The sequence below is a fragment of the Struthio camelus genome, chromosome Z (assembly GCF_040807025.1).
Source record: "Struthio camelus isolate bStrCam1 chromosome Z, bStrCam1.hap1, whole genome shotgun sequence".
NCBI lineage: Eukaryota > Metazoa > Chordata > Aves > Struthioniformes > Struthionidae > Struthio > Struthio camelus.
The window spans coordinates 87,193,581-87,220,235 of record NC_090982.1 but is presented as its reverse complement, the minus strand read 5'-3'; the positions used below and the strand labels follow the sequence as shown (position 1 = coordinate 87,220,235).

General features: G+C 42.4%; 1 protein-coding gene across 1 annotated transcript in view; it reads right to left on the bottom strand.

The window, feature by feature from the left end:
- LOC138064734 (netrin receptor DCC) overlaps positions 1 to 26,655 on the bottom strand; it is a 608,179-nt gene that overhangs the window by 309,815 nt on the left and 271,709 nt on the right. Inside the window, exon 3 of the mRNA XM_068928548.1 lies at positions 12,466 to 12,750. Within this exon, the coding sequence (XP_068784649.1) occupies positions 12,466 to 12,750 (285 nt within the window). The remainder of the gene's footprint in view (positions 1 to 12,465; positions 12,751 to 26,655) is intronic.

Genomic DNA, 26,655 nt, shown 5'->3' with positions numbered 1-26,655 from the left:
CAGATTCTTTTCTGGCATAGCAAAGAGGGATTCAGGAGCTAAGCAGCCTGCGTGGGGCCATATGAACTTTACTGTATTTCTTCAATTTCTTCTTCAAAAAAACCACACCCCCCACTATCAAATGACATTTTCACATTATTTGGAGAGGTGGGAAAGATGAGCAAGTAGATTCTCAGACCAAAGGAGCATTAAATCTTATTTCTTGTCTAACACAGGCCACAGAATTACACTCACCCCAAGCCCAATACCATCGGTTTGGATGAAGCACACTCTTCAGGAAGGCACGCAGTCTTGATTATAAAGATATCAAAGTTCTTGTTACGCCCTTCTCCACTTGATTAAAGAGCACTCGGTATATTCTCCCTGACAAGGCACTTGTACGCCATAATCAAGCCCACATAATCAACCAACAACGGACGAGCTTGAGCAAATGAGAAGGTATTAAGTACAATCCTGGCTCCAGAGGCATTGATTCAGTTCAGCCATGACCTAATCTCTTAGGTATCAACTAAACTCACAGCTGCATGCCCCCTATCAATGGGCACGAGACAGGACATCTAGGACATCTTTTGGTCTTCAGTGTTGGTCCATAATCAACCAAACTGCAAAACGATGCATAAGGATCCACCTCTGTATGAATGCATAAGGATCCACAAGCGGCCCCTGAAACACCTCTGCTTTTTAGGATCTCCAGTAAAGCACAGACACGGCCTTCAGAGGCAGATTTCCCACATGAAATACAAAGTTGCTCTTTCCCCTTGCAAAGCATTAATTAAATTACAGTTTAAGGAGGAACACATACCTAAAACCAATTACAATACAATGAGCTGCATGAACTTATTTTCCCTGAACAAAGCAAAACATCTCATTTCTTATCTAAGATTTTTCTTGAACACAATATCCAGTAATGAAGTTACCATGATACATCTACTTTCCAGGCTCCTTAAATTGATGACACGGTTAAAATTCAAAACTACAAATCAAATTTGCCTATGTGATTTGGATATTCCCCAATAACAGTGATTTCTGTGAATACCATGCTATTTGTAAAAAAAATTACATATTTTCACACGACCTTTTTAGGATAAGTCATTTTATCCCCTTTTTATAGGTAGCTATGGACTAATTGAGACATTGCGTGACACAGCTAAGGCCGTTACATAGGTGATGGCAGGGAAAGGTCTTGAATTAATTTATTCCCATTTTTATGAGAAAGGCATAGCTTCCACTACATATTATTAGTAAAATAAACAGTCAATCATTGTTCTCTCAGCAAATCCTCAGATTTGCATCAATATACACTGATAAGAGTTGAGAACATATTTACTCTCATATCAAATTGGCTTTAAACAAGTGGAAGTCAAGAAGGTGCAAGTTTTTCTGCTTAAAGAAAACGTCATTGCAAGTTCCCTTGGATTCAGCACAGGAGATGCAGCACTTCAGCACTAAAGAGAAAAACGTTACTGCGGTATTTTAGCAACACTGTATATTAGAAAAAAGGGAAACGCTCACATAAAAAAATGTGCTGCATCCTATTGTATTGCCTTGTACTGTACTAAGCTACTTTGCGCTACAGTGGATTTGTAAATGTTGCTCAGTTGACAAAAAGACTCCTATATCATGCCCGTGAATTTTTTCTGAAAGTATTTGGATAATATTGTACTTGGCCAGGACAATTTTGTTTTTTATTGCAGCAGTTTTTATATTGCAAATTGCAGAACTCAGATGCCTTTAACGTGACACTGATGTGATGGAACATCTTTTAAGTGTTTGTAGTCACATTTCCAAATTCGATTAAAAGAGATAAAGATTTATACCAACTAGAACCCAATTTTGCTCTCTACTGCCAGTGAAGAAAGGCCAGCAGAGTTCGCCGACCTGATCTCACCATCATGCCTTGGAGCTGAACACTTAATCCCAATGAGAAAGCAAGGGTTATGCGTGAACAGTGTTAGAGAAATCTGTCATTAAAGTGATACTGATCTCTCAATATACAGAATGCATTAAAATGTATAACAGAATGTGGTCAACTCCTATGGGATTTGCTTCTCTCCCTCCACCACCCAGCCCCCTTGCTAGCAGTTTCCTGCTCCGTCCCTTCTGCACTCCCCTCCCGCCCCCAATAAATGCAAACCTGGCTCAGCAGAGCTATAGGATGCGACATGTCCAGGAGCACATAAGCAACAAGGAGGCAAAGACGGCAGCATTAGCACCGACATGCACCAGGGCATTAAGGCATTCTTCCTACCGGAGCAACTTCAAATCACATTAACTAAAGTGGGAGGAAAACTGTGCCAAGTCGCTGCTGGAACGCAGAGCTATACATCAGGGGTCCTACTTCCAGCTTTAATGATGACTTGTTATGTGGCATTCAGGTTCCCCAGCTGTAATGAAGACAGAATATTTACAGGCCTCTCACTTGTTCTTTGGGATCCTTAGATAAAAAGGATAACATAAAATCACTCTGGATGCAACTGCAGAAGTAGAGAAGGGACACACTTTTTTCCTCAAGACAAGAAGCAGCCTTTTCTCTGACCATTAAAGTTTTAGACACAAAAATGTAACAGACTGAGGAACTGCTCCACAGCTACATTATCCTACATCCTTAAAACGGAGAACAGAGCCAAGATGAGAAAGCAGTGATATACATTTCAATTCTTTCTTTCAGCTACATAGCAGAGCTTCGGCAAACATTATTCTAGACCTGCATTGTCCTTGAGATGCAAACCAAGACGCAGGCAAATAAGGGAGCTGTGGTTTCATCCCATTAGTAACCAAATCTAAAGAGCTGAAAAGAGATTTCTGATGTGACCCCACAAATACAACAAACTTAAATCAACCTTTAGAAATGAGCTGTAGCAGCCCTAGACTGATTCACAGCTTTTAATGGGTAAATGGGACTGTCTTTTAAATCACTCTCATGGCTATTCTCTAACCCTTCTCCAAACCTCCTGCAATATCCCTGAAAACGTGGTCTCCCAGTTAGACCCCTCGTGCCAGCAGATCCCACACAACCCCGGTCCAGGAGTGATGGAGCTCCTCTGCTACTACCCAGGCGCCACTTGCTTGTCCTCACAAGCATTTCAGTAGCCTTTGCCATAGCAGCACTTCACACTCAGGCTGCTCACCACTCAAGATGAACCTCAACAGCTTTTGTCATAGGAAACTGCTTTCTCCAGCCCTTGGGAGAAGGGCTGTTTTATGGTCTACGCTCTCTACAACCAGCCATATCAAAACTTTTTTTTTTTTTTTTTTTAAATAAATCAGTCCAGTTTCCAAAGCACTCATTCTCTATGGTGGGGCACATTCGTCAATACTTACTACCTCCCCTACCTCTTGATACTTGCAGATTTTTTTCAGCAGCAGTTTTGTTTTCTTTCCGCTCACGCACAGAGTTGCTAAACAGTATACTAGATTACGTAGGATCAAGAATACATGCCTGGCTCCTAGTGAGGACTCCCACTAAAGATATATCTGCTCAGTAATCATTTATATTTAGAGACTTAACGGCTATAAATTTGATCTATTATGTAGATGCCACATTGATTTTGCAATTTTCTAATTTCTTAGGCAAGAGGTATAGCAGAAATCCTTACAGAAGTCTACTGTAATACAAGTATCATCAAAAAATTACGTTGACATCTTCTGTTTTCATACAATGATACTGATCGATTTTAATTGCATTGGAGAGTCTGTTACGATGTCCTTCAAAGATAATAGCCTGATAAACCAGCAACTACTCAAGGAGGGTTGTAGGGTTGTTTTTTTTTTTTTTTTGGGGGGGGGGGGGCAGGGGGAAGGATGTTTTTAATATCAGGAGCTCCAATAAGTTTCCTCCAGTCCTCTGGAAACTTTCCAGTATTCAAAATTTATGGTCAATAATTAATGGTCCAGAGAATATCTCTGATCCTTCAAAACTCTAAGATATATTTTACTTAGATATGACGACCTTAAAAATCTTGTCTAAAATCAGATGTTTTGAGTCAATGTCAAGGTAGCACTGGGATAAAAAATAGATAATACTGTTTAAAATCCAATGCCATAAGTACAAGCACTTCTTTTTCTAAAATTAGTTTAGAATTTTTTGTACATTTCTGCCTTACAGCCATAACTATTGAAAGCTGTTCCACCACTTCAATCCTTTCAGAATAAATTCACAACATAATTATTTCAGTTATATTTTAAAAACACGTTGGTACTTTATTATCGACATCTTCCATGTCTGATTCCTTCAGCTCTCCACAAATCCTGGACTTTAATTCATAATTACTATTACCAGATATTTTTCCCCAATATTTAGATCTTTCCTTAATTCCTTTGCAACCAAACTGCTAGGGGTAAGACTAGGGTTTCAACCAAGACTGCCTTTTCCCTCAGTGTGTGATAGCAACATTGTGGGTATGTTAAATATATATACTTCATTTCCTTAACAGTCATTCAAATCATTCCACTTTAATTCTCACTGCCTGCTAACTTGACTCTTGCACAGGGGAATTCTCTTCTGTTTTAAAGAGAAAACTTCTGAAAACGTGGAGATTAGAGAGATGTGTATGTTTTGCTAGTAAACTGGGTCAATGGTCAAAGAAGAAAACAAAGTTTCATGCACTAAAAAGCTGCGAGTCCAAAAGAAGGCATGAATTATAAAAGGTGTAGGGACAACACAAAATTCTCAGCATTCACTGATTCCAGAAACCCAAGGATGAAGGGGGATAAGATTAATTCCATTCTGCCTCAAAAAGCAGAAATCTGGGACACAAGGGAGAATGGAGTGCTTGGTGCCCTGCTTTTCTTTAAGCAGCTTAATCCAGAACTTTTTAGATCCATTTACACTGCAAAAAAAAAAAAAAAAAAACACACACAGGGATTGCTCTAGCCATCCAGGAACCTTCCTTACCTGTCCTTCTTGAAAATATCTAGCAATCTTCCCTACTCCTGGACAATCTTGCACGTTACTGCACAACTACTAGCCAAGCTGACTTGTAATCTGCAGCACTGGTATAGGATGGCTCTGAAGCTGGCACAGACGCACAGGAGAAGATACCAGACTGGTAAGGCTTGGTGAAGGGGCATTTATGCTGTTACCTCCTATGGGCAAGCGATTATCACAAAGGCAAATGGATTTCTCTTAAATACAAGCGATCCCAAATGCAATATTTTCATTTTGCAGCTCTGTAACAAGGACTACTATCACCACCAAGACCAACTAGCTGCTGAACGCAGGCCATAGGATTTTACCAAGCAATTCCTGCTTGGAAACCATATCACATGAATGAACTACAGTATGCTTTTTCTCCCTCCCCTCCAGAAAGAAATACAATCCTCATTTAAATGCATTTGATGGAAAAAACATCACATCCTTAAAAATACAGTTCCAATGGCCGTTACTTATGTTGTGTGTGGTTTTTTTTTTTCCCCCTTTGCTTGCAAGAATACAACTTCAGGTTTCCAGTCATTAGTTTCTTTTACACCCTTGTCTTGCAGATTAAAGAGCCTTTTCCCCCAGGTAAGCTCTTGCAGACCACAGTAACGTGAGTTCTGTTAAAATCTCCTGGATAAAGCACACAAACTCCCCCGCGTTTACCAAAAGGCAGGCTTTGTACAAATAAATATTATAATTCTTTCCTGAACTATTACTAATTTATCAGTCTTCACTCCCTCAGCTCCTGCCGCTGGCTGGAAGCTTGCGCTCAGCTGTTACCTGCGCAGCAGAAATCCTCGCCAAAACAGCCTTGGCTCTGGCAGCGACTTTGCACACCTGGGTGCATCCCTTCACTCGTAACCAGTGTTACGGCACACCTGGTGCAAATGAGCTCAGCTTATCCCACGATCCACATCCATCCACAGAGGCAACCCATCTCTGTTAGTAAGTAGCACTCCACCACTTTGTGCATCTACAAACACCACAACTTTTAAAGAATGATCAGAATTAGGCCAAGAGATCCCTGCAGGAAATTAACACTGGAGAACACATCTAGGGAAGCAGTGAATTCTCAGAAATCTAACAAGTTCAGTATTTAAGTAGACTACATCTCTTGGAAATCTATTTTTGTTTAAAAAGATCTTGTAGTTAAGGTAAAGCAGTGACTTGGACAACTACCAGCTGTGAGAGAACGTACACCAGCGCAGAGAGACCTTCACTCAGTAGAGAAGTAGAAGACGACTTTAAGCTGTCTTTGCACCTGATACAACCTCAACGTGCTGCACGAGAAAGTGATGGCAGAGCTTCCACAGAGGCTTAGGCCTGGGCTGATCTTCCTCCCAAATATATTTCATCACAAAATTTGTATCAAACGGCCCTCCTCGCTCTTCCCATACAGACCCTTAGCAAACACGATGCCCTCAGAAAAGCAACCTACTGTGTTTAGATCACTCTTCAAAAATGAAGAACTGTTGTTTTCCTTGAAGCAAAGTAGTAACTCAGAAATTCTGTCCATACTATGATAGTGCATTTAAAAAGGCTAAAACTGTAGTTCCTCATCTTTTAAGGGATCGAGTCGCTTAAGCATCAAAGCCTCAGCTCATGAAGCAAATTTCGTGAGCTATTAAACACGAGCATCAACTTTCCCTTCCTAACTCTTTCTCACCACCTCATGGGGTCCGCCTCTATTCATCCCGTCTTGTTGGGACTGTTGTCTCCTCAGAGGTACAAGTGTGAGGGAAGAACTGCATCACACAACAGCAACTTAACTATTTGCATTAAATATGAAGAAACTGCATGACATTGTTATCTCGCATTGCGACTCAGCCGGCAAGCTCAGAGAGACAAAAAGAATCACCACAACAGGCAATAGCACAGTGGCCGATTATTTTGATGGCTAACGATAACGCAAGATTTATATTTCTAAACAGAGAACATATAGCATTTAGACACTGAACTCAACCTTTTAAAATCCCATTTGTGTTTCTGAAGTACACAGATGTCCCAAAAACTTACTAATTAGTTTACAGAAGCAATGAATTTGGTTAACAATTCTGCAGTACTGAGCAATGTAAAGTCTGAGGTGTTTTTATACAGTAATGTTATTCCTCAGATAACTAGGAGAGGGTGTGCATATTACTTGAATGTGCTTTTTTTTCCATGTTTTCAGTATCTACTGCAATTTTTCAGTTGAGATTAAGTTTCTGGACCCCAAAGATAACAAAGGCATTTCAATGAGAAAGGTGAGAAAATGGGCACTCAAAACAAACTTTCTCTGAAAAGCTGTGATGGCTGCTCAGAAAACTGAGAAACAGATGAAACCTCATGGAGAGTTTTTTGATCAGGTTTGTCAGGAATTTTTATACTAGTTCCTCTTCAAAATCTGTTCTCGTATGGCGCGCACAGTCCTACGGGCAGATGGTTTCTGACAGAGGGTTTAGGAGGCTGAGCTGTTTGTAGCACCGAGAAAGAAGTGTTAGAAAAACGGCTCTTGGATGGGACTCCTCTTGCAACTCTGCTGCGGCAAGAGCTATGGAACTGAGATATACACGAGACGCACAGATAAACTTGGGTTTGTTCCCTCCGTGTGCCACGGCATCGCTCCCCCAGGGCACAGCGCCTACCTAGCACGCCAAATGCCGATTAACATCCCGGGGGCAGAACCTGGCCCTTCCCGAGCCACCCCGGGCAGTTCCCGCTGCCAAATCGATCAAGCTGTACGCAGAGGAGATGCTTGCAAGCGGTCAGCAGAAGTTGTTGCTGGTCCTCACCCAACCCTGCTGAAGATGCCACTGCAAGGGCCTCAGGCAACAGAGATGCCTGCCGCAATACAGAAGGACCAAGCATCCTGTTCAAGACACCCAATTCTCCAGCAAGCATTACCCAATACCAACATCCCAATTAGTTTAAAAAAATAAAAAAATAAAACACTGTCCCTTGCAAGTCTGTGCACCACAGTTTAGGCTACCACTACTGAATGATTTTCCATAAAGGTTCTCGTGTAGAGTGGTAAGGGATAACCACAGTATATGGATCCACAGTTTGTATATACCCCATGGTAACCGCCTGTCTCATCAAAAATGAGATTCATTTCTGCAGAAGAACATCCTTCCCCGGGTCAAGACTCTCTAGATCAAAAAGGTGGGAGGGACCTGTCGCTTTCTTCTGAAAGTCAACAGCAGAGTACAGCTGCAGCTGCCTTGCCAAATTTTTTTTTTTTTTTTGAAAAGATAACTGCTGGCTTGCGAACATAAGCATATTGGCTTGTGGCCTCATTTGAGCAGTCATTCATCAGTTGTCACTTCTCCCACTGATCACAACATCAGGGAAGCTTGCGTTGCCACAGAAGTATTCCAGATAAGATGCAACACAGGGATAACAGTTACTGAACTTGTCATAGAGGTACATGAAGGAAACCAGATGATCTGCTCCTAAGATAAACACGTCTTCTATATCGTCTAGGTACAAGGGTTTGACAGTGTGATTACTTAGCAATACTTACCCAAGACAGCGGGCTATCTTTGGGCCTGTAACTATGTCCAAGCGCTGAATACTGAAGGTAGAGCATTGCTGAAGAAAGGAGGCAGGGGGGCACGTGGTGATGCACATTTGCACCTTAGCCCACTAATACTCTGCCTTCAAACTGAAGGCAGAACTGGAAGTCGTCCACTTCTGACATTTCTGCTTTGGCATGAACAGCCAATTCCTACACTGATGACCTACTCCAGGTACTCATTAGCACTGGTCGAATAAATGGAAGGGCTGTTTTTGGATCAATTAAAACTACTTACAAGTTTATATTAAATTCATTGTTCTAGGATTTAAAACAAGTTTTAAAAACTTCCAGAGTAGTAAAAGCATTTATATTAACACACTTTTCATAGTAAATTTGTGCATCTTTAATTGTAAGTCAGAAATTAAAAACAAAAAACCAACATATCACACACAAACATGGAGTTTTTTTTCCTGGGGAAAAGTGTGTGTTTCCTGATAGACTTGTGTTTTTCAGTATAACTGGTGACTAAAGAAACCAATTGCTCACCCATAGCTCAAATGCTCAAAATAACACTAAGAAAATACTTTGGCTTTGAAATAGTAATAGTTAAAAAAAAAAAAAAAGGCTTTGACTTGGAAGTATTTAATACATTTCTGCAAAAAGAAATTTCTTGGCAGCATCCTCATGATAATGCAAAAAACAGACTTCAGATATGAAAAACAAAATAATTGCAATGTTTCTATTCCTGGTCAAATGAGTATATTTTTAAATAAAAAAATAGATGAATACAGTCTCTTGTCAGTCAACGTGTCTCAGGAACACTACCAGTAAGGTGTCTCTGAAAGCAAGGAGTCAGCTTATAGTAACAGAAAGGAAAGCATACGGAAAGAACAAAGAACAGATTCTCAGATTCAAAGTACATTTGCTAACAGTTTTTGTTTGTTTGTTTAGAAACACTATACTGGACAGCCAATTCAATCAATTTTCAATTTTTTGTGCTCATACTCTTTTTTGATAATCTAGATGCGTACATGAAAGAATTTATACAATGTGGTGATCAAAAGGAGCACTGTGACTCTAAAACAAACCATCCGCTTTTAATTAAGATAATTGAAGACTGTAGCCAGTAGACACAAAATGGCTAGAAAATATAGAAAGCTAGAAAAGATATTGTAATCTTGGTAGCCTTATATGGAAGCAGCTACCTGCCAGTGAATGTTGAAATTGCTAAAAACAACTATATAAAACTTCTTTTAGTGCTTAAGCTAAAAATTTCCTGCCCAGTGTCCTGCCCTATCTGCTAGGCACGTTATTGCATCTACAAAGTATTTCACTTTGCTAAAGGCAGTTTTGAAGGCTTATCATTCATTAGTTTATATGCTGAGTTAAACTACAGATTTTGTGCTGGTAAAGTGATTTTTCATGGGTTTTTTTTTTTTTTTTTTTAATTCAGGAAGGCACTAATCACTTCAACTATTCTTTTTCTTCCCCCGCCTCTAACTTGCATAATGCTGTATGAAGACTTCTTCTATCAAGAGCAGAGACATCTCCAGACCCACCATCACATCAAATCAAACCACTAACCCTTCAACCAAAGAAGCAAAACTAGCATTTATGTTTCTCCCTCATTATTTTCTTACATTCTGTTTGGAAGGTGTAGAGAAGATTAGAAAATTAGCCAGGACCATGGCCAATTTTGCAAGATACCATTTATTACTAGATATTCCAATACTTCAATATTCACCAGCAGGTGAAACAGGAGCTCCTGGATGGACTTCTTGGTATTTGTTGCATAGGCTGCACACATAGAAGCAGGAAACCCTACTTTGGGATATGAGAATTTAACTTTGGCTATTCCTATTGTGCAAATCTTGACAGTTCTGCTAAATGTTCAAATAGGTCACAACCGCTGCAACAGCAACATTTTAAAAACACAGAAAAGCACGATATATTACCTAAGGCTTTTCTTTTGGTGCCTCTTCCTTTGAGTAGGATTTAAGGGATATTTTCGTTTTCTTACTAACAAGGGGAAGACGACCAACAACAGCATTCTGCCTTCACTAGTTGTGGAAGAGGATAATTGCAACTCAAAACGGATTTCTGCCAACACATGAAGAGAGGAGAGGCAAACTTAATAGCAAGGTATCAGATAGTGCTGAACCAAAGGGTGCACATGAGATCAAAATTCCCAAGAGGCTCAATAAGATCTCGACGTGTGTTTCAGGAGCGCCATTCATTTCTTGTAATAGCTATGTCTGCTCACATTTGCCTGAAATGAGGCCTTTACTACTTGCCCTAAGCCAAAGCGTGACTGACTCCACTAGTTCCTTGTGATATATTTTCCATGTTACTCGCACCAATGTTTCCCTGGCATAAAATTTTAATGTGCTGAGCAGGGAAATGAATTCCCTTCCCTCCTATGGACAACCTAACAGAGGCTATTTAGCAAGAATGTTAATGACCAAAACTGGAAAAAGGGAGGCACCTAGCTGTCTATGACACATCAGAAATGTGGATGAATGGCCAAGCAGTAATTCTCTGAGAAGCTGAGGAGGCTGAGAGAAGTCCTCTAGATCTCAAAATTTAAAGTTTTGTGATATTCTTAATTTTCATTAAAACAACTGAATTCCTCTCCCCCACACCCTCTCAGTGGACCTTAAATTGCCATTAACTGTCCAGTGGCAGGAAAGTTCAGGTGCTTCTACAAGCAGAAGAAACAACTCATGGCTCTAAGGCTCCTAGAAGCCCCTGGAACACCAGCTCTCTAGCAGGCCACCCCAAAAAGAAATGAAGAACAGCTCCGTACCATGGAGGTCTGGCTCAAACCTGGTTGCCAAGACAACAGGAAAAAAACAACACTTAGCAGGGTGCAGGAACTCTGGGTGACAGTCTTCTGCTGCTGCCAGTGATAGCTGTTGTTTTGCTTTACAGCTCCAAAAAAGGATATCTACTGCAGCAGAAACTGAGGACTTGGATTTTTAACTCTGTGTTTACAGGTTTGGGGGTTTTATGCAAGTTTATTTTTGCTTTTCAGGTATCAAGTCCCAAATACAGAAGGTTTAATCTCCCAAATCCACTGCCAGAAATCCCAGAGCTATAGACCACCCCTAGAAGGGAAGATCAAGTAGTCTCATCTAGTTCCACATGGGCAAGTGCATGGACACTTCCTCAAGAGCGATCCTAGCCATACCGATTTCCATAGCATCTAGACTTCATCTGCAAAGTCTGGGAATCCTGCTCAGTTATCTCTCCCTTAGTGAAAAAGTCATGCACACCAACAGCTTTTGATTAGAAAAGCATATCCAAACAAACCCTAGAAGCATAGTAGCTGACAGCATCCCTGGCCCATTTAATTAGTGGCTGCATATTAGCATGCAGAACTACAAAGAAAGGGGATTTGGCAGGAATACCTCCTTCAGACCACTCTTTCGATGCTCAGTTCTTGATAATATTTCTAGAAACACACTGCAGTGGTAATTGTTTACTTAGCTGGCAAGTTTATTAAGAGGGGGAAGCAAGATGCTCATTTGGCCATGGACTGCTATGGTTAAACTGTGTCAGGTCCCCAACTGTGGTCTTAGAAGCTTGGCAGATCACGCCAGCCACTGAAGTATCCAAGCAGCCTAACTCTGAGCATGTAAATTCAGCAGCTAGTCTCAGATTAACTAGTCAATGGAGCGAGAGGAACACTTCCAGAGAGTACTTTGGGACAGTAATTTGGGGCCTATTCCCACTGTGAGATAGGAAGTACCCATCTCTCACCATTGACTATATAAAATGAACAGCTTCACGTATTTCTAAATTAAATACTTGAAGTTAGGCAGCGTGAATACTTTCCTATGGCGTCAGCTCCTCACCTTTGCATCCAACTGCTTCTAAAGGTCTCCAGGCTCTTCAACATTAAGAAAAACTTAGAAGCTTGTAGAAATAACTGGAAAGAAAGTGGGATACATCAGCCTAGCTGCCCCAGGAGGAGTGACTGCTGTATCAGAGAGCAAAAGAACGTGACCAGACAACAGAAAGTGGCAGTGTAAGAGGGCGTGCTTCTTACCTGCCAAAACCCTGACTTCTGCGTCATTTCCGATTCTTGAACTCGCTGGATTTTTTGCCAGGCATCTATAGATTCCACTGTCCCCCGGCTGAATTCTGCTAATCTGTAAAGCTCCAGAGGGCAGGACAGCAACCCGCGCGTCAGCTGGGCTCAGGAACAAGTCCTCCTCGTTTCTCTGCCAGTGTACCATGGGCATGGGCTCTCCAACAACTTCACACTTCAATAAAACCGTGTCTCCTGCAAAAGCCGTGACAGATTCTGTCTGGGAAAGAAACCTCAGCGGTCCTGAAAGCACAAGGAAAAGAAGCAATTACACAGCTGCTGAAAATAGAAGTCGCATGCTGTTTCCATGCTGATTTGGATTTGGTTAACAATCCAAACTTAAACGTGATATTCTGAAAACTACTTTGAGATTGCAATAATGGCTAGGTGACTAACACGTTCCTCTGCAAATTACGCTCATTAACAGGAAAGAAAAGATAACAAAAGATGTGTTATCAACATAAAAAGCAACAAATTGCAACCTGATACTTACAGATCTACTCAACAACTTTCACAAAGTACAAATATGCTGGAATGCAATATAAACTATGCAGAGCAGGATGACATTCAAAGGACAGCATAACTAACCTTATGTAAGATTAAGAAAGTGTTAGTCACATCTTTCTGTTTAATGGAATCTTTTTGCTAAACTGCACATCAAACTGTTCAAGTGACACATGCTCCAGAAAGATATCGTCCTCTGTACAGAAGAAATAAGTAACCTCACTGGTACAGCATGAGAGATAGGAAAATTTGAGCGTAGCTGGTAGCAGAGCCTAGGAAGGCTACAAGACACTTGCTGTTAAAGATGATTCTTGCAATTTATCTTTTCCAGATACACAGCTGCGTTGGTTGTGCCTGTTTTTCCCTAATGAGGAAAGCTAAAGTCCTGGGCGAGACACAAGTATTTCACTTTCCTTTGAAATTTCATTCAAATTTGGCAAGCTTAAAACTAAAATGAGCAAATTGCTACTTGAAACTCTGCAGACGTAAGATGCTGTGGAAAAGCGTAGAAATTTGTCTTCAGTGGACCACAGCTCAATCCCTGCATCATCCACGCTCCTTGCTAGGTTACCAGCTTTCCTTCGCTGTTACCTCCTGTACCGCAGCAGAAGTGCTCCGGCACACAGCGCTGGAGGACTTAAATGCTGACAAGCGGTAGGATATTATTACAAGTGCATATGTACAAGACTATTTCTCCTTCCCTCCAAATAAGAGGGCAAATAGTATTAAAAAGTCTCTGTTTAACAAATAAATAATAAAAATAAAAAAGTTACTTGGGGTCACATAACCAAACACTTCAAACAGGAAGTGGCAGATGTCTGTTTTCCCATGAAACACGCTTATGACTCATAAGTGCAGAACACCTGAGTTAAGTGTTTAATTGCATAACCCCAAAATGCCCCAGGACAGCAAAACCTGAAGGCCAAGTCTTTCACATGCTACAGAAGTAAGAAACTTACAAGAATAGGATATAGCCTGCAAAATTCAAAGTGCAAATCAGAGATGATGTCCAAATCATGGACTTGATGAACGGAAAGGCTTTTTTTTTTTCTTTCCAAATAAGGCAAGAAAACTAGGGAGAGAGGAAGACTTGCAATGAAAGAAAGCGCAACAAATGAGCCCTCCTTCCAGCCAAGCATGAGAAGGCGGAATCAAAAAAGATATGTTGAAGCAACTGCTTGGATCAGGGATGTGGTACAGATAATGGGAACATGTTTTGGTGAACTGCTCTGGCTCCAGTTCTGTTTCTACAGCTAGAAACCTCAGTAGCTGCTAGCCTGGCTGGGCACTCCTTGCCTGTCTGGTGGCACACCACGTTCTCAGGCTGGTGGTTGAAGCCAGAGGAAAGCAGGCACAAATATATCTCGAAACTTTGAAAGAGCAGAAAACTTAAGACAATAGAAACAGCTAAAGAGCATACAGAAAACAAGTGACAGTATAGTATAGCGAGTAAAGGCTTTCAAAAGCATTTGTCAGTAGAGATGCTATTAAGAAATTGAGGAAACAAAGAATAAAGATCCTAATGTCTAGACATTACAATGCCACCCAGACATCCAGCAAAAGCAATTTACAGGGAAACAGTCACATAACAAAAACAGATTTGAGTGGGAGCCTCAGGTTCATTTCCTGCTTAAAGCACCCATTCTCTTTTGTGACTTCAGCCACTCCTCCGTTGCCTCCATTCTCCTCGAGCCCAATGCTCTTCCCTCGGAGAGCCTGCGAGGATGGGAGGCATCAACGGGGGCGACACGCTCGCAGGAGCTGCGGCGAGCGCTATCCGAAGTTCTGTAGCAAGACAGGAACCGGCTCCATGAAAGCTTCCTCATGGCATTTTCATGTGCAAAAACACACCCATCGCTGCCAGGCCCTGGCATTTTGTCACTGCCACGTAACAGTTACGCATATTAGCAAAGTGCTCGGTTCAAGGGAAGAAAAGGCAGCAGGAGCTTGGCTTGGCGACTGGGCAGCTCCTGCTCCCTGCAAGCCTGCACCAAGGCACCTGCCCAGCACGCTCCCCCTTCGAGCCAGGATGCTGCTCCCATATAGGGAGCTCCCTAAGCTATAAAATAAAAGCATCCAACTCTTTCAGCTTCGTAAGTAAAAAAAATTGAAGATAAAAGCAATGAGGGAAAGCTGTTAAGAACTGCAACTCCATACATTGATGAAAATCCTTCTGGGAGGAAAGACAGCCGAGTCTAACAACACTGCAAGAACTAGGACTAAAAAAGTTAGCACACACATTTTTTTTCCCCTCAGAAATCCATGCAATAATCCCAACAGCTACTTTCTTAGGGAAATAAAATAATGACAGTATTAGTTCTCACACAGACCTATTCCCAGTACAGGACACGTGACATACCATTATTTATCGATCAGGCAACCTCTCATGCCACTGCTAACTTGACCCAGCACATGCTCTTCCCCCTCTTGGTACAATGAATTTGTCAATGCTGTATCCCCGTGCTACCAAACTGTGGCCTTAAAAATCTTTCAAGAGAACACAGAGTTCTTGAGATTTTTCATGTTAATAACTCAATCTGAAAATTCAGCTGCCTTCGTTCACTGAGCTATACAGAGCACAGAGACCATAAAACCTTTTTTCTCTTTAAAACTCAAAAAAACGCGTATAATGAAATTTACAGCTTAGCATTTTAGGATCTTGCCAAAAAAACTTTTGCTTTGTCCCAGAGAAGACAGTAACTAGCTTTTCCCATGGTTATGTTCAAAACTCATTTATCTCTCTGCAGGATCACAATATATGAGATCTTAAAGTCATCACTGTGTCTTTACAGCTCTCCTAGCTTACACTCATTTATTTTAAAGACAGTTTTTGAAGCCACACAGATGGTTGGATCACTGGGAGCCAGCTCAAGGGAATGGGGGCCAGTGAATGAACTCTGAGAAAGTCACTTTTGGAGACAGACCCTAGAATTAAACATTGCACATTCACAGCTGCGCTTGGCTCCACAGTCGAAGGGTTGCAGACGTACCTCACTGCGTTACACCCACCCCTCCTTAAAAAAAAGGAATCGAAAGCAGTACCCAGGTCTGATTTACCATGCAAGCTGGTTGGCAGCCTATCAGGATCCCCATCTTTCCTTACAGAAGGCCCAATTATTAAGCAATTAAAGTTCACTTAATAAAAAGGCTTATCATTTGGGGGACAGACTTCAGGGTCTGGAACACATTTAGCTATTAAATATTCAGCAATTTAGTAGCGCTCAGTACAATCCCCTGGAGAAGAACCGCTTTAAATGCTTTGTTTGTTTCAAATTAAAGTCTGCAAGGTTACTTAACATCAAGACAAGACCTTTTTCACTTTCAATTCACATAATAGCTGAAGGGCAGGAAACCAAAGTAATGCAAAAGCGTGATCTCCTTCTGCTCGGTTCAGAAAATAGGAGAGAAAAGGCACGGGTGAACAAATCTGGAAACACAAATATTTTAGAAACTGCTGCTTAATTCTCTCTCTTCCATGGGCTGCCTTCCAAAAAGTTGCTATACTTTAGTGACTCTATATATTCTTTTCATTTGCTCCAGTCCACAATTCTGGAAGATTTGCGCTGCGGCAGCGAGCAGCGGAACAGGGCCTATACACTTCACCAAATAATCAAAATAATATGGTGCTATGCATTCATTTGTAAAAATATAAGCTAAACAGTTCCCTTTCTTGCTGCAAACCCCATCTTGTTAAACTGGGAGCAGTACGTACCAGTGGAGATGACACCAGTGAAAAGCTGCTGGCCACAGATTTCTACAGAAACTACTCACGGGGGGAAAAAAAAAAGTGAAGTTACCAGTATACATTTAGCAATACTTTATAAAAGGCAGCCAGTCAGGGAATTCCTGCAGTAGAGGACCATGCAGCCACTCTTAGGGCAGTCTGTCAGCCTAATGAGAAAAATTCAAAGGGAAGCTTATTAATATTGATTTTATTGGAATACTAAAAAGATTTTATAAGTCTTTGCAATTTTTACATATAAAATTTAGGCAGTTATAGTTTATATAGATGAAAGTCAGACCAATTCACTATGAAGGGCAATTCACTGCTAAGCGAAGGAGAGGAAAGTGCCTGCAGAAGACCGAAACCTGCCCCGGTGTTTCAAGAGCAGAGGTGGCCAGAAGGAAGGCTATACGTGAAATAATTATAGGCCTATTTGCTACGACATGCTCCCGACAGAGAGAAATTTTAACCACTCCTCAAACTTGCTCTGTAATACTGGAAATACTTCATCCTGCCAAGATCCTAGTATCTCATACACTACTTATCAACTGCCAGCTGGGGCAGCACTCAAAGTCTGCTGGAGGAACGATGTAAAACCTTCATGTGGAGACAATAACCTTGTCTCCAGTCCCAGGCCCCAGCTGCGCTCCCTCCTCCCTTACATCCACTTTTTTCCTCAGCCATTGGTACAGCAGACAGCATAGCACACGTAGTATTTTCATATTAGCACTGAGTTTTCACCAAGTTCACATACCTAAACCAAAAACACATAAACCTGGTTAATCTGCGTGCATTTGCCGTTACCGCCCAACTCCAGCTGCCCATCTCCCAAGGGTGTCCTACAGAGCCCGTGCAGAGGGAGCAGCGTCCCGTCCTCCAGAGGGGCAGCGGTCACCTGGCCGGGAACCCATGGGGATTAGCTAAGTTAGGTGACTACCCACCGATTAATCCCATCTGGGCATTCACACAACCAGTGAAGAACTCGAGACCCCTGAAACTGAGGCAGGATCATTTTCTGCACTAGCTGCAGTTAGTACGCCAACTGCCCGGAGCAGATTCAAACCCTGCCAACCCCTGCCTCGAACGTACCACTGGCCCGGTATCTTGAGAGCATGAAGTAACACTAGCAGAGCAGAGGGACGCCCAGCACAGCCAACCTCTGGGACGCAAAATTCACATCTGTAAAAATAGAGGCACAAAGACTTCCTTTCCAACACAAAATCAGCATTACGTTTTTCCCCTCTGAGGTACGCTACAGAGCTATGTCCTTTTGTACTCTCCTGTCTGTATCTACCCCCCATATTTCCCCTATCAAACTCCAACAGCAAACTGAGGCTGAAGGAGACTTCCCCATTTGTTTGTCCAGTATCTAGCACCGCTTCGTTCTTAGGCCCTATATTCCCTCACGCGTGCAACTCCCAGAGCACTGTCAAAATTCATATATATCACAAAATAATACAAGATAATATGGTACAATAACAGGTGCAATTACTTTACTCTAACATCATTTGAAAGCTTGACATGTTTCAGGTATTTGCAGTGCAACAGAACTGCCAAACGAAAGTGAAGATGTTTGAGCGAACATAATGTCAGCGCCTGGAAACCCACGTTGGCTGAGAGTTACAACTTGAACATGATTCCCCTTCTCGCGCCTGTGCAGATGCACACGAGCAAGCTTAACACAGTTGACACCTCTGCTTGTAAGAAATAGAAATTACAGACAACGAAAATAAAGTCAAAAGGATCAAAGCCGCATGCATCACTTGTGCCCTGAACTGCTCCTGCAAGAAACAGAAGATATTTAAAAATATATACCCAAAAAGTGACAAAAGGTAACTGAGAATTTCAGAGAATCAGCACAGCACCGCATCCTTGAAATAAACTTACAGAACTATAATTTGCTCTTTTTTACTCTGTTCTGGCTTTTTCAAATACAGGAGACCAGAAAATCCTATTGTTAGTTGTTATTGCTTGGGGACACAGCCCAACAGAGCCGAGAGAGGTAGTAGAGCCCTGGCACCAAGGGCAGACCAAAACCTCTTCTAAAACACCAGAAAGCTGCTCACAAAGAGTTTTACCCTTCTGCATTGAGGAGAGACCAGTGTGGGTAGGCTACACCAAGAAACAAACTCCTGAGACCCCTTTCCTTCATGCATAAAGCACCTTCAGTGCTGCCTTCCCTATCACAACAGGAGATTAAGAACGCACACACCTTCATTAAAGCTACCGAAGCGCTGCAATACCTACACGATAGGCACAAAACCACTCCGGGAAGGCGATCAGAAAGTGCTATAACTGACTGCAATACGATATTCATAACTATGACCAGGGAGAGATAAAAACCCTTGCTTTTTGCAGGAAAAAAAAAAAAAGCACCCTCGACCCCTGCAACAGGGCCTCAGCAAGGGAGATGGCGCATGTCCTTCAGCTCTCGCTTGTGACCACATCAGCTGCCGGAGGGCCACCCTAGCCCTGCTTCACACCACACAGCTTTTTGGTCAGCTGGTACCAGCCTTTCAGTTGTAGTGTTGTTTTCCCCCAGGCTTGCTGTTGTTATTTCTGTATCACCCTCCAGCAAGAGGCAGCCTTGGCAGATACATGGCCACAGCTCTCCTCTGACAGCGCCTGGCTACTCGCACTGCCCGCTCCTGACAGCTGGACCACAGGGAGAGTGAAAACTGTTTTGGGACCAACCTCAAGTTAAGCAGTCAGGCTTTAACAGGATGATTCTGGTTTACGGCCCTGTCTCCAGCAAATAAGGATCAACACGGACCTGGCATTAAAGTTGCGTATGGGAAACCAAGTAATTACTTAAAGCACAGCAACAGGCAGGTCCAGATAGTTCCAGAGTAACTGAAGTATAGCTGGTTATGTATATACACCCATCTTAGATATACATATGTATATGCATATATACGTATATGCATATGCACACACCCCCCCGTGCATCCAAGTGCTTTAACATCTTTGATGTTTATTCTTATGTAAGAGAGATAGTATTTCAATTTTTATAGACAAGGAGCCGAGCCAAAGATCCAGATTAAAATCCTGAATGCTGGCATATCCAAAGAAATAGGCATCCCGCTGGCTCACAACACATGGAAGACTGTAAGCAAAGAGCCTTCCTTATAATTTCAGGCACTTTTGAAAACACTACAGCACCTTACTTGCTCAAGGCCACAGAGGAAGTTAAGGAAATCAGGGATCTGAACCACAGTTTCCCAAGCTGTTCTGAAAATATTTCTTTCTTTTCCACATGACAAGGTGGGAGTTTCTTTTGAGGAACCCCAGAGATCCCGAAGTATCATTTGGAGACCACCAAAGAGGGAGAGAAGATGGAGGGTTATGCCAAGTTCTCAGCTTTTCATTAAAAGGGGAGGAAACTCCTAGGAAGGGGATCTGTTTCCTCCAGAATTCAAGTCTATGAGCTCTACTGAAGAGGGCTTGAAAGTGCACTTTTTGCAAAACAAAGCTAGGAACCACCTGGCCATAATCACCATTTTCTTAAAAAGGAAAATAAAAGGATGAGCTTAAACAGATTAAGTACATTTAATATTCATTGAACAAATGTCAAAAAATATCTACTTAGTATGCTTTTCTGATGTCCTCTCCGCATGCGTCTCATTGCCTTTCGATTAGAGTGACTCATCCTATTTGGTGCCAGGGGAGTGAAAGAAGCTTGGGTGTTTTAAGCCAGATTCATCCCAAACTCAAGCCAAAGTGTTCGGCCTCATTTCAGGGGAATCAAACTATGACAGCTTTTTAGCCCACACATTTGAGGGTGAAACAGTTATTTCTCCAACTCGTATTTAGCATTCAATTATCACACTGGAAAACACATCTTGACATCCTCGCTGTGAAGGCCATTACCCATCAAGTGGCGCTCAGCATGCCACTGGGAAGATTAAAGGGGCAGCTCCTGAACTTCTCTATTTGTAACCTTCTTTGGAGGCGCATTTAGTTAACCTCAAATAGCTGCATAGCTCTCTGTCCTGCAGGGAATCTCTGCACTGTGTCAATGTAAAACAGTCCAAATAACAAGCCACAGGTTTTAGAGATAACTGTAAAAGCAGTAGTGACACTTCTAAAAGTACTTTCAAATACAAGTCTAATTTTTTGAAAATGGCCAGAAAACTTAGGAGCCTTTATCCCACTGTCCTTCACAGCAGAGGATCTAAAGTAATAAACCTGAAAGAACTGCAGGAGGAGCCAAGAGTTTAAATGGCTTTCAGGATCTGGGTCTAAGGCTTGTATTAAAACGTCTAAGGGGGAGTTTAGCCTCAAGCAGGTAAACTCTACCTATGCTGCAACCCAGAGCACCCTGGTGCTATCTAGCCTTGGCAGTCCCTCAGTTCCACCAGCATACTCGCTTTTTGAGTTTTTAATCCTGCTAAAGCATACTGTTAGATCAGATTCCTGATATAATGTCAGGACAGCCACCATGTTTCCTTTTAAAACACATCAAGGGAACGGTCAGAAGCCACCTTCTCCTGCAGTGTCCATGTGAGAAGCAGGAGCACATCTACATAGAGGCTGCTGAACTCACCTTAGATAAGAGAGCAAACAACTCACATACAAGCATTCAGAATATCCTATGGGGGAAGGAAGAGAAACTCCACCTTTCCCAATACAGAGGTGCATCAGCAGTCTCCTCCAACACTAATTTTTTCATGGAGTACAGTTCATTATAAATATTACAGCAATCCTTGCCAGCAGTCTAATTCCATCAAGAATAGCAAACTCCAGAAAGATCGAGCCAGAATCTGCCCTTTGATGCCTCCTACCTATCACAGGAAATAAATGAACTTCTTATTCTGAAGACGACTTTTCCCTAACCTGTGTTACTGATGTCAGCTCAGATTATCAGAACTGCAAGAATTTTAAAATCTAATTTACTTGTCACCTTTTATGTGGATTGCTTGCCTGCTGCATTCCTCTCAGCGCAACGCACGGAAACAGAATCTATTTCTTCCATCCACATATTTACGCTGTAGGGGAATTTTCATCACAAATTCAATGCCGTTATGGTCAGTTCCACTTAAGTCGTTGCAGGCCTTTCTAATTCAAAGCGCTGGCACAAAGCTGTTGTGCCCGAATGTCCCACATGCACAGGATACACTCCGATCAACAAAATTTCAATTTCAACTGAATCATTCCAACGCAAGCCTCAGAACTGCATTTCTCTTCTTTCTACAGATCTGTCAGCATTTCAGAGTTTGAGAGCACGAAATTGGTCATTCTTCAAGATCACTGTTGGAAACTAAGACCTTGAAGCCAAAGGCAAACCACGGATCTCTGGATTGCCACACCTAGAGCTCTTTGATCATTTGGGTTTGTTCTAGCTCCTCGCTCACTCTTTGGAGGTTTTACTACAAAATTTCATTAAAATAGAGCCATAACTTTCAGCTTAGGAGCATTTGCAGATTTCTCAAAGAACGGGAAAAGAACAGTAGATATTTAGAGCAATGAAACACTTAACAGGTTTCCATCACACCGTGTCTCTGGGAGCACAACTCCTTGTCACTCTCACCAGTGACAATACACCTGTGTGGGGAAGAGATACTAGTCTTAATTTTTTGCATCCACTGACAAGCCCACATACTGCTTTGCCCCTGTTAATACAGAAATTGGAGGATGTAAATCTCTTCATCTTTCTGTCAGTGCTTCTTGCCAGTACTCATGGCCTGCAGCCAGTAAGAACAGGCTTGCAGCCAGCCACCAAAAAAAAACATTAAATCTGCTCCTCAAACAGGAAATAAACAAGAAAATAGACCTTTTTATTGCTGAAGAGTTGAAAAAGAGATATATTTCAAAATCTCTAATTAACACAATTAAAAAAAATGGAAGCTTTGTCATTCATGTACCATGCACAGGGCACTAGCTGCTGTTAGCATCGTTTAGGCTGTTATACTTAAAGCCCAGGTTCTCGGAGCAGGGACTTTGCTCTCACAAGCCACTGCAGGAGTGGTGGAAAGATGCCCTGCGCAGACCATCTTTTCATGTAAAGGCTGACAAACGTAATACAGTATTTCTGCAATTTGCCTCGTTTAAAATACTTGCTTCAGAATCACCTTGAGAAGACCTTCGGAGTAATTAAATTCCTTTGGCTAATCTATGAAGTTGTTTCTCAGACCCCTGCCATACCACACTTGGAGCTGAAGCGCTCAATTTTCTCCCCATTAGGCTGCCTGGAAGATTTTTTGAGCAATGCTTAAGGAAATCACCAGCTGTGCCCTCCAATAAGAGTCTTCAGGTAGAGCCATGCCCTGCTCTTCCTCTGAAGAAGAGGAGGAATCACTCCTGGGCTACCACCCATAGCCCCCACAGCACAAGCTGAGCTATGCCAAGTGAAGCTGAAACGCTGCTGCCTCAGTGCCCGGCGCACGGACAACCCACCACGCAAGCCAGGCAGGGGCTGCAAGGCAGCAATGGTCACCCCAGTGAATGCAGCAAGGGTCACTGCAGGTTGTAAAACTACTGTATAACCATCTCTACCACTCAAATCTTATTCCTTGTGGCTTCAAGTCCAGCTGTCATCTTCGAACCGCAGCTCTTAGAAATCTGAAATGCCTAATGTGACATGGACTGTGGTTTATTCTCCAATGACAGCAGTAGATGTTGCTCATACAACAGACCAGTTCTGACATACTGAAGGTCAAACTGCTCAGAGAAAGGCAGGAGAGGCTACCACAAATAACAGATCCTGCCTAGAGTGCAGAGAAAAATGTTTATGTATATCCCCTTCCCCCTCCTAACTCAGCTCAGGGATTATCCTTCTAGAGTCTTGAAAAGCCAGAACATGCATCAATTACTACTAATGGAGCTCACAGCAAAAAGCTTCTCTGCTCCCTCCTCCACTGACTATCCATAAAAGAAGAAATCAAGTTAAAGGCCTCACCCTTTTAGTTTAAGGCACTCAATGGCACAGGTTCATGATACCTACTTAAAAAATATTCAAAACTCACAAGGGTCAAAACACCACCCATCTTCAACAGACATTCACCTCATTTGTGCTGAAGACTATACTCCCTAAGGGCCTGGGACTGACTACGGACTGAACTCCTGCAAGAATAAAGATTCAGAGATTTCTGAAGCTTCAAGCCCAAGCCAAAGGTGAAAGTTACTGTTTTACCCAGCCCAGTACAAATGTAGATGTCACACAGGTAGTGGGCAAAGCGTGAGCGTGCAACGTATAAAGGGTTTTTTCATAAAGGCTGAACACAGATGATGTGCCCACGTAGACCAGACTGAACACTGGGGTTGCCTGGGAGAAGATGCAGAGAGGATTACGCAAGGCAGTGACACACAAACGAGTAAGATGAGTGCTGCAGTAGAGGATGCAAATGCAACACCTGAGAAGGGAAGGCCACTGTCCATTTTACTTACTTCCAGGTATTTTGTGCTTTTAGGGTTGACTGCAGTGGGTATCCATTCTCAGGACTGTTGCCTAGGGAAATGTCTCTGGACGTCACTTACTCTGTTAAAGCTAACTGCAGTTCCTCAGGGAGATGCAATGCCACTAGTGATTAAAGGGACACCACAAGCCACGAAATTTCGTTTGGACAAACTACCAGGAGTATGAACATCAAGCCTGTGACTCTACAAACTTGGGCTACAAATGTCTTACATCATTAAAGATTAGATCACTAGGGCACTTAGATGGTATATTCAAACCTACAGGATATGAAGCAGCTCACCGCTCAATAGATTTAACTATGGCAAATCAGGATTCATTCTCTCAAATGCTGTAATATAGTTCAAAAGAGAAGGAAGAGAGAAAACCTAGAAGTTTCATTTCTCTAGGTAATTATCTGACATACTGCATGGAAATGTGCTTTCATTTTACCTCATCTCATTCCAGACATCGGGAAGGTTCAAAGCATATCCACCAACTATCTGTGCAGCCTTCCTGACGGAATTCAGCACAAATGGGACTGCATTATCCTTGAAAATCCCTGAAAGCTGGGAATTCCTATCATCGCCCTGTTAGAGATGATGGATCCAGATTGCAGGGGGATTTGCAATAAATCTAGAGACAGAAGCAGGCTAGTGCCACTGCAGGTGTCCTCCTCAAGCAACAGTGTTCGCCTCAAGCACCAAACTCCGCTCTTCCTCTCGCGCCATGGCTGAGCATACATGGCATTTTACGCATTCATGCGTTCAGTGTTAAATGAAACATTTATTAATTTAAGTTCTGTTTCACTTTTCAACTTACAGGTCATATCATTAGGTTCTTCCGTTAGGGCTATAATCTTTCCCCTACAATTCAAGTTCGGTGTTTTCTGACATCCCAAGGACATACAACACTAAAGATGATCATGGAAAAGCAAGCCCTGTATTATTTATCGGTTTCCTTGAAGACAAGTTGCAACAGCACACAGTCCATGTTAGAAGTAGCACCAGATACTCCAGTTGAGCGCATATGAATCCAGTCATAATTATTGCAACAGCACACAGTCCATGTTAGAAGTAGCACCAGATACTCCAGTTGAGCGCATATGAATCCAATCATAATTATTTTATCATTGCAGGTAGCATTATCTTTATAAAATAATCAATTCCTCATTTGTCCATCATATTTTGTTTATGGGAGATCTATTTAAAAGTACTTTCCACACATTAGGATTCTGCCCTCACCCTTCCCCCCCCCCCCCCAAGTCACTAACTACCAAAATTATTACTACCTCTACCCCCAAGAAATTAGTGGCTTCCTCAGGAAAGTGGCTAAAATCAGCCAGTAATTTCGATCGGACAGATTTACTAATATATCTGTCGGCCACAAGCATTTGAATCACGTGACATATCTTTTTATGAGACTAAACGGGTAAAAGCATGTCAAAGTCCAACCCTGAAATACAGCACAATAAATGAATTAACCGAGCACAGCGTTCTCTACATGGCTATTAAAGAGGAAGAAATGCAGGCAGAGTCAAATACCAACTTGAGAAACACAGCCTCAACTGGCATTTTATTGAACATTAGCAGACAATCCTAAATCACCGGCAACAGCAGCGTGCAAGCAACCATGCAGCGGTATTCACATTGCAGCAATCGCTAGGGCTGGTGCCAGGGCTCCGGCGCTGCCAGCCCACACAGCAGCAGAAGAGGAGGCAGAGACAAAAGGGACAAGAAAGCACCCTACTGAAGTAGTCAAATGCCTTAAGAGGGTGCTAAGGAACAGCTCCTTAAATTCCCTCTCACTTTATTTGGGCTGCAAGATCTCTCCTCATCCCCACCAGCACCCAAACTCACCTGCTTAAAGTACAGGGATTTAACTTCACATGTTTGACCATGCACTGGGAGAGAGGCAAACTGCTCACATGGCCAGGTGCAGCTGCACCACCGCGTACAAGTCCCTCCCTAATGGTTTTCAGCTCCAAGGTGCCATCGCTAGCTGAGGCAAGTCTGCCTGGTACTTTAGACAGGGCAGAAGCAGCAAGTCAAAGCCCTACCGAGTCACTGCCTTGAAGGCAAGCAACAGGTTTCTGTAAGGCTGGAAAAAAGCTTATAACCCTGCGACTCAGGAGGGAAGTATCAAAATTACAAACAGAAACAGCCACTTTACACCAGTTCAGAGAACGCAGCACGATCTGGTCTGCTGTGCTTTCCTTGGCTTTCAGGCACATGTTACCTGCCACCAACATGGGTCCTGGAGCCCCACAACCCGCTCTCTCCTGCCCTTTCCAGGGGGCTGCGTGGGGGCTACCAAGGCTAACACTCCACCACACAGTTTGGTGAACAGAAATCTGTCTCAAGGGTTCAAACATTACCCCTGCACGCAAGAAAAGCCACTGGCTTCTCTTGAAAATCTTGCATGAAGCCAAATCCTGCTTTCTTCATGCAAAAACTCCCAGTAACTTAAGTGCTGCTGACTTTAATGGGACACTCCTACCTCAGCCCATTTTCTTGCCCATAGCTCC